Raw genomic sequence first — 9,241 nt, 5'->3', positions numbered from 1 at the left:
ACAATGCCTAAACATTAATTCTAACTAATATTGGGGTCACTAAACAAATGGCATGTACAAAATGTAAAATGCCATGTTGAAAAGTCAAAGATGCACCATATATAACAATAACCATATATTCCTATGGAGCACCTGCTTTCATATTGCAATACAAAAATAAAACAGTGCACGCAGGCTGCTCTATCTAAATTCTTGTCAATTGCTTTTGATTGATATGCTTTATCCATTTCTAACTGGGCAAGTTAAACGTCAGTGAAATTCAAGCCTGTGTATTATTGGCCCGGCTTATTATTTTGACTGCATCACAACGCCCGCCTTTCTCCTGAAAGCTCGACAATCTATTGGCCAAGAATATATCCTTCATCTGTCATAGAAACACAACCTTATCTCATTGGCCGGAACAACTGTCAATCATCCAAATGCCCTACTATGATTAGTCAGGTCCGAAAGCTCGCGTTGATTGACAAGTAACCTGATTGGCCAGAGGTCGCAGGTGGGGCGGAATCTCTTGTGGGCTCTTCAAGGCTTCACGGAGAGCGAATGTCGTCATGAGCGGTGGGTAGGAATTATAAACGTTGGTGTTTATACTACTATGTTACTTTCTTAAACATTTTCTCGAGCGAATGGAACCGATGTGTATTTTATGTCGTAACTAGAACGCACAAGTAAAAAAAAAAACATGCGTATCACGGCGATTGTACCAAATGCACACTTCCGGAATCACGGTTCTTTTCCGCAGCGAAGAGTTTATCTGGCTATAGTTAGCACTTTAGCATGCTAAGCCAGCAGTTTCCTTCTCCATCAGTGCACTATTGAGTTTGTCTGCCTGCAGACAGAATAACCTTTGAATAGCGCACTGCGTGCTCATAGAAAGACGTAAATGTGTAAACGGCTGACTAAGACATGATATAATATGAGGTTAAATAGTTATTTTAGAGAATTCATGTAGCATAGCTCAACCACTTGCAGGCATCTGACGTGTAGCCCGTTAGCGTTAGCCGCTGGCTTCAGTCTAAAGCTTTAACTAAACTGTATGTTGCTTTTATATAAGATTAAAAATATCACTCTCTTCCCTCCAACCACGAATTTTGCTGTAAATACACAAACGTTGGTTACCAGCGGCTGTGCTCAGATTTTCAGCCTGATTAACTTGTTATGACAACAAGAGGCAAAACCGTTAAAATATGATGGCAAAAACGTAACGTTACTGTGGTTTAATATTCCTAGACTTGCTGTGATTTTTGATCCAGGTCATATAAATGTGAATAAGCGGTTCATTTAGCTAGATTTGACTGGCAATTAGCGAGCAAGTGTTTGTTTGGGTTAGGATCGGGGTCAATGGGGTCAATGCTGGTGTTTACCATAGATGTATCTCTCTCAGTCCTTGTTCTGACGAAGCCCAGCACTTCAGGACCAGGATTGAGAACATCTTATGGTGTGCTATTAGTGGATTGAGTATTAAAGCCTGTCCCGCTGAATCACTCCTCTCCAGGGTTTAGATTACAACAGGTAACGCCTTCATAGCTACCGAAAGTGCATGCCTTTCTGTTTTGTTTATTTTGCTTTGAACAAAACAATCGTGTTATTTGATTTGTTCAGTATTTCCAGTTTCTATGCAAACACTGATCACAATGCTGTGGTGCTTTGGAAAATAATGACACAGTCCCTGGGCATGCATGCACAGTCTATGCACAGAATTCATTTGACTCTCCTGGTGCATTATTTCACTGTCAAATGGAAATTGATTGATTGGACAATTCAGATGTTTTCTCTTTCTCCCAGATCAAAAGGACAGTATGGCCACCACTGTCGCAGTCAGCCCCAGTGAATATCTCCAGCCCTCCACCAACACCTCTCAAGTAAGCTCCCATCTGTCTGTATTTTTAGGGATGCTTTGGTTAAAAAAAAAAATTTAACCCGATAAGCCAATAATTATTTTAATGCAATGACATCTACAGAAGTCATTTAAAATGAAACTACCATTACTGGTTATTCTCAATTTATTTTTTATAAATTTCATATTATGACATTCAAATAAAATGTCTATAGTTAGTGAAGTTCAAATTCAAATTTTTTATTATTGAAAAGGATGTATGTCAAAACTTTCACACAATCTAAATAGTGAAGTTCTAAATTATTTTTTATTGATTTCTTTTATTGTGAGTCAAAACTTGAAATTGAAATGTTTGTAAAAAAAAGAAATAAATAGTCAGTAACAATGGGGTTAGTTGATATTTATTAAATTATGACTGTTTATTAATCCAGGCAATATAAACAAATAACTGCTACTACTCAAAATTTCACATTTAATTCTGTGTATCTTGCTGTTTCTTTGTAATTATTTGTGAACTTTAATAGTTGTTTCTGAGATAAGTTTTTTATAAAAGTAAATCCTAAACCAAACTACACTACGTGACTTTTTTCCCCCTCTACAGTCTGGACAAGTTGACACTAGTTGGCGGGAAGGCGAAGACAGTTTGCACATTTGAGTTGACCGGTTTCGCAGAAAAAACAGAAAAAAAAACGTGTAGTGAACGATGAGCTCAGACACAGTTTTTTTTAGCTTCAAACTATGAATCCATCCAGTCATCAGAGATGGAACATGTTGAGCCGGTTTTAGAACACTTTGTTTTCATTTGTCACACGTATCCTAGCAACAAGGCACATGATGCCCGGTTTTTCCTCTCTAACCATTTCCAGGCTCAGCAAGTGTTTTAAAAGTTATCTAATGTATTCTGGCCTTAAACTGCATATTTGACAACTGCTGTGAAAGTTTAATGTCTTTTCTTGTATTCTGAGGTCTCTTTATTCACTGCTCTGCTCTGTTCATGAGTTCTTGCTTGCATTCTTACAGTTATAAGTCTTACAGTTATACTCTCTCATGTAGGATTCCCAGCCCTCCCCGCTGGCACTTCTGGCGGCTACCTGCAGTAAGATCGGGCCTCCGGCCGCCCAGGCCCCAGTCAGCACGCCACCATCTCAGCCAACCACGCGCCGTCTGCACCCCATCAAGCCCGCTCCTATTGCCCCGGCTCCACCCAAAAACCTTGGATTCCTCTCAGCAAAGGGAAATGTTATCCAGCTGCCCGCTGGACTTGGTTCGTCAGGGGCCAGCCCTTTTGTCTTCACTATTCAGAGCCCTACACGTCCAGCAGGCACATCCACTGCCAACATCCAGTACCAAGTGATTCCTCAGTTCCAGGGGTCTCAGACCATTCAAATGATGCCTCAGGGAGGACAGATCCAGATCATCCCCGGAACCAACCAGGCCATCATCACCTCACCCGTCACAGTTCAGACCGCCACACCAGCCCCGCCACCTCTGGCCCCGGCCCCCCAGCAGAAGACGCTGGCGATCAAGCCGTCTTCTCAGAAGCGGCGGCAGAATAATGCCAGCATAAATGCTAACTTTGTACGGCTCCCTAGTGGACTCACACTCCCACTCAATGTTAGTACGAGTGAGATTATTACAGAGACTGCTGCCGCTCCAGTGAAGGGAAAGAGGGGGAGGAAGAGACAGGTGGCTATAGCTCCGCCCACTCCAAACCCTCAACCGAACTCACCGCCACCTGTAGCTGAACAAGTCGAAACCTTGCTAATAGAGACCACATCCGACAACATCATTCAGGTAAGTGTGTTTGTGTAGTTCTGCTATGGCTTCCTGCTTGAGCTTTTTTCAGTTGCTGGTTTCATGGATGTTGTCTCATCTGACCGATTTCTACATCTAAATGTCCTTTGTGGTTTACACTGTTCTGTGTTGGCATGTGTCTTAACTGAAAATCAAAGGATTTTCAGATCTTTTGTGTTTGTTGCTCAAAGTTTGCACAAAAATGAACCCCAAAATGAAAACACATCGATGTGATATTATTCCAAAAATATGCCATTTTTAGGATCATGACATTATTATACATGACTGTTAAGTACATTTCATCCACAATGCAAAATAATTCCTTCTCAGCATCAATGTCATAAAAAAGTACCAATAAATTATAAAGTAGATATACATCATATTAGTTTTTATGCTGGGTTTAATTAAATCTTTCAAATTTTCCAATAATCATTAGTATTTGACAGTAAAAGTACTGCGTCACAGTCATTGTTCATTTAGTATTATTTATTTATTTTTGTTTTAATTAAAAATATTTTTACAAAAAATTAAGAGAATTTGGTATAATATATATAAATATATATATATATATATATATATATATATATATATATATATATATATATTATATATATATATATATATATATATATATATATATATATATATATATATAATTTTTTTTTTTTTTTTTGTAATGTGCTGTGATCATATTATTAGTTTTTTTTATTGTATGTTCACGTTTCTTATTTTAATTTTAGTTTTTATTTATTTCCTTTTAGTATTTTTTTTGTAACATTTAAAATTCTGTCTAAGATAAAATTTTAGTTTAGGTTTTAATGTAATATTTATATTTTATTTCAGAATTAATTTGAAATAATACCAGTGTTGCAATGGTATTATTTGTAGTCAATAAAATTATCTTAATTATAATTATGAGAATAAAATATGAGGATCACAATTAAGAATATTTTTTTCTTAAATTCACCCCATACGTATGCAAGCAGCTGTTTTTGTTGATTGCATATGTCCCTAATAATCTCTTTCTGTCGCAGGCAGGAAATAACTTCCTGATCGTGCAGAGTCCAGGGGGGGGTCAGCCTGCTGTGGTGCAGCAGGTGCAGTTGCTTCAGCAGAAATCAGATCAGCAGGTCGTTCAGATCCCCCCGCAGGCTCTAAAAGTTGTACAGGCCGCCTCTGCCACACTTCCCCCTGTACCACAGAGACAGACAGTCACGCCCAGTGTGCAGGTGCCCTCCCCAGAACACACACAGGTACATCAGAAACCCCCTTTTTGTTTATTTCCTCTTTATGATTTAATCAAGTTCAAGGGCAGTTAAAATTCCATTTAAAAAAGTTTACAATTATCTAAAGATGTCATGCATGTGCTCTGCTCTCCCAGTTGCTGTTTAAAACGGCCTCAGGTGAATGGCAGGCTGTACAGATACAGGAGACAACAGTTAGCACACCAACAACACCCACCAGCACGCCCACCCCTGCCATGGTCACTAAAAAGGCTCAAACAGGGACAAGGAAAGAAAGGACTCTCCCTAAGATCGCCCCGGCTGGAGGGGGGCTGATAACACTGAACGCAGCCCAGCTGACATCTGCTGCTCAGGCAGTTCAGACCATCAATATTAATGGTGTCCAGGTGCAGGGTGTTCCTGTGACAATCACCAACGCTGGGGGTGAGTGAGTGAGTGCTTCATTTCGATGCACATCCAGCTTGTTATGTGATGTTAACTCTGCTGCACTTTGCCTGGTGTGTTTTAGGCCAGCAGCATCTCACGGTGCAGACGGTTCCAGGTGCGGGTCTGCAGCTGGGCGGTGTGCAGACACAGACGCAGACCATGCAGGTGGAACAGACGCAGACACTCGCACTGGAACTGCAGAGTCAGCCAGGAGAGAAAAAGCGGCGCATGGCCTGCACCTGTCCAAACTGCAAAGACGCAGAAAAGAGGTGGGAAAGCTTCACATATAATGGGTCTGTTTGTAATTGGGGTAAGATGGGTCTGGGCAATATGGCTAAAATATCACAATTTGTCTTTCCCATGTTGTTTGATATTGATATTTATTATAATAATTGATACCGGTAAATGAGCAGTTCAAATTAATGCTAAGTTTGTTTTATTCCATCACTTGCTCATTAATGGATCCTCTGCAGTGAATGGGTGCCGTCGGAATGAGAGTCCAAACAATCGATAAAAACATCAGTTAACGTCTTGAAAAGCTTTATGTTTTTAATAATTTCACCATTAAGGCAGCACTATTATAAATACATCAGATTATTGATTTTTAAATGGGTTGCTTATGATCATAATAATGCTTCCCTCAGTGAAAATGTTTTTCTCACATCAAAATCCAATGACATATGTTTAGGACTGCTTTCATATTTCTAAAAAGAATAAAAAATTATTATATTATTAAATGTTTTTTTTTTTTGCTTGAGTGAAACCGCATTACTTATTCACACAGAGAAATGCCACACATTAAACAATAAAGTGTATTGAACTGAATGTGCATGCATACTTTTTAGCAATACGCTGCCAATAGTGTAGAAGTAGGCTAATCAAAAGTTTGTTATAGAAATGAATTTATTTTCTCTGATAATTATAATGATATTTTCTTTCTGATAAATTTCAATTCAAATGGTCAAGCAGCAAACTGGTCTGGGTTTTGTTCTGTGTAGAATAACTACTGTTTGGATGTAACTGTGATGCAGAGCTCAGATCAGATTTTACAATTATTTCTCAATGGTCGTTAAATGAAATACTCAACGTGTCAGAAATCCCTTTCTGCATGCTGCAGGCCAGGAGAGGTGGGGAAGAGAAAACACATCTGCCACATAGCAGGCTGTGAAAAGACCTTTCGAAAGACTTCGCTGCTGCGGGCGCATGTCCGACTGCACACGGGAGAGAGACCCTTTGTGTGCAGCTGGGTCTTCTGCGGGAAACGATTCACACGCAGTGACGAGCTGCAACGACACGCCAGGACACACACGGGTACGCAAGCTACAAACACACACGCCCTAAATACAAGTGTGATGCATCACCGTTTCAATTCTCCTCCTCTTTTTCGTCTGTTTTCAGGAGACAAACGCTTTGAGTGCAACAAGTGTCAGAAACGTTTCATGCGGAGTGACCACCTCACAAAGCATTACAAAACACACATCAACACAAAGAGCCTGTGAACGTCGCCTTTCACAGGCTTTCGAGAACTTGATGGGGATCAGAAAGAAAAACGCTGTTCCCAGGGCTTGTGAGATGGGAGCATTCCCTGGAAGATCACCTGATTTCACCAGCCGTTTCAGGGTAAACTACACTTCTTTTTACTCCCCCTCATCAACAGAGGAACGCTGGCTGGCCGTAAAGTGTGGCCCTCAACTGGGATTCATGAAGAACATGGATGCCAGTTGTGTTTTGGCTAATTCCTCTGTAATACAGAGCAGAAAAGACCTCTGTCTTGGCACCAACAGACACTCGAAACCGCTACTTTTCCCCCTGCACTTAAACTTTTTCACATGTTTTTGGTTGTTTTAGCTAAACCAAGCCCCTCACATGAAGTGTAGCAGCTAATGGACAGTGTTTCCTGGCTTTTATTGTGTAAATGTTTGTTTTCATGCGTACAAACATACATTTGTACATACTATGGCAAATTTGAATACAAAAGTGACGCTTCGGACAAACTCTTTGACCCAGTTCAATTATAATCAGTTGATAAATGTTGTTTTTTTTTTAAGTCTGCTTTGGAATTTTAAACAGAAGCTTGAAACTTTGTATAACTTTAGTTGGTTGTTTTTAATATTAGTGGTTTGGAAATGAAATATTTGGCTTTTACATACTTGGCCATGTTAGACTATCATGTTTTATATAGAGGAGATAAACAGGAGGGTAAATATCTTGGGACTTGCTACCGAAAAAAAGCTGAAATGGCATTGGATGTATGCAGGTTGTGTCTTTATTAAAACACTGCAAATGTGTCCGTAAAAAAAAAATCGGTAAAGAAAACCTTGTGTGTAAATGTTCTTGTGTAAAGCAGGATGAAGTGTCTCACAAAACAGGACGCAGTGTAATGAAAATGTGATTGAATGCTTTATTTCATTGAAGGTACTTGTAAGTCCATACCGATGGATTTAATGGTTCGCTAAATTCAGTCATTCCTTTCAAGTTCATCCAAGTTTTTGTCCAAGCTCTCTAAAAGAGGCCTTAAGAAGAAAAAGAAATCTGTGCTCATGTATGTTTGTATAGTGTCTGAGTTGTATTTGGGTGTAAAATGTAGGATAATTGTTACACAAACGTGTATTGGCTATTGCTGCCAAACATGAGAGATATGGACTGTGTACAGTGTAAATGAGAAGGAAAACACAATGTTGTATAGTTTCATTCCTAATAGATTACCCTTTTTATTGACTAAAAGTTGCCTTAGTCTGCAGCACCCCATATTTAAAGAGATTTGTCTTTTTCCAGGGAACTGCATTTGTAGACCTGCTTTAATTATTAATATTATTTTTTTTTTGTTTCCTTTTATTCATTTTTGTCTAACTTATAAAGTGTGAAGAAATGCCAATTTATGTGCACTGACCAAATTCAGGGTTTTCACTGAGTGGGTAATACAATTTTTTTGGTTCATGTACCTACATCTGATTTGACAGAATAAAAAGTTCTTTATCTATCCTTGATAAACCCCACATTTAAAGAGCCCTGGTTTTGAAAATCGGTAGGTAACCCTGTGTTTGTATAACTTGTATTGAGGAGCTTAGACCAGAGAACTTGCTATCTTTTTCTACAGTCAGACCACCGCTCCCACTCACCCAATAAAGCATAACACAAAACACAAGTGTTTCTCTGTTTTTCAATGAAATCAGTGCTTTCCCTTACTCTCATCTTCAAACCCACACATGACTTTCTGTCATGACTTCATGCACACATCAGGAACTGAGCCCACAGGAATTTTACAGTATACAAGTTCTGTTGTACATCAACCTATTCCACACAGTGCCCCACTAAAACTTTGGATGTAATGTTTAAAACCTTGCTAAATTTTTCAGCTATAGACTGGTACGTTTGACTTGAGTCTTAATTAACCCTTTTGCACAATACATAAGGTTAGATCTAGTCCATACTTAAAGGAATAGTTTACCCAAAAATTTGCATTTGCCGGAAATTTATTTGAGATGTAGATGAGTCTTTTTATGGGAACAGATTTGGAGGAATTGAGCATTACAACATTGCTCACCAATGGGTCCTCTGTTGTGAATGGGTGCCGTCAGAATGAAATTCAAAACAGTTGCTAAAATAATAATCATCACAATAATCCATACCACTCCAGTTCATCAGTTAATATGCATCTTGTGAAGCAAAAAGCTGTGTGTTTGTAATAAACAAATCCATCATTGTGGTGTTTTAACATTAATAAAAAAATAAAAAAAACTCCCCACTGACAGCAGAGGATCCAATGATGTAATGCTAAATTTCCCAGAATCTGTTCCCATGAAGAAACAACCTCATCTACATTTTGGATGACCAGAGGGTGAGTATATTTTCAGTAAGTATTCATTTTTGGTTGAACTGTTATTTTAAGCACAACACAGAAGTCTGGTGCTTTCTCTCATTGGCTCTCATTTTCAAACTTTGA

General features: G+C 38.8%; 1 protein-coding gene across 2 annotated transcripts; it reads left to right on the top strand.

Moving 5' to 3' along the window:
* The first annotated feature begins 486 nt into the window (after positions 1-486).
* On the top strand, positions 487-8,443 carry LOC113110772 (transcription factor Sp2-like). 2 transcript variants are annotated; one of them, XM_026274949.1, is made up of 8 exons: positions 487-555; positions 1,783-1,859; positions 2,888-3,628; positions 4,663-4,881; positions 5,010-5,295; positions 5,381-5,567; positions 6,416-6,609; positions 6,697-8,443. In XM_026274949.1, the coding sequence occupies exons 1-8, from the start codon at positions 549-551 to the stop codon at positions 6,795-6,797; spliced, it is 1,812 nt and encodes a 603-aa protein (XP_026130734.1). In that variant the 5' UTR covers positions 487-548; the 3' UTR covers positions 6,798-8,443. The 2 variants fall into 2 exon arrangements, with proteins under 2 accessions (XP_026130734.1, XP_026130735.1); XM_026274950.1 differs by lacking the exon at positions 487-555 and adding an exon at positions 562-1,509.
* Positions 8,444-9,241: the final 798 nt, after the last annotated feature.

The sequence above is a fragment of the Carassius auratus genome, chromosome 11 (genome assembly GCF_003368295.1).
Source record: "Carassius auratus strain Wakin chromosome 11, ASM336829v1, whole genome shotgun sequence".
Lineage (NCBI taxonomy): Eukaryota > Metazoa > Chordata > Actinopteri > Cypriniformes > Cyprinidae > Carassius > Carassius auratus.
This window is presented reverse-complemented; position numbering and strand designations above follow the sequence as displayed.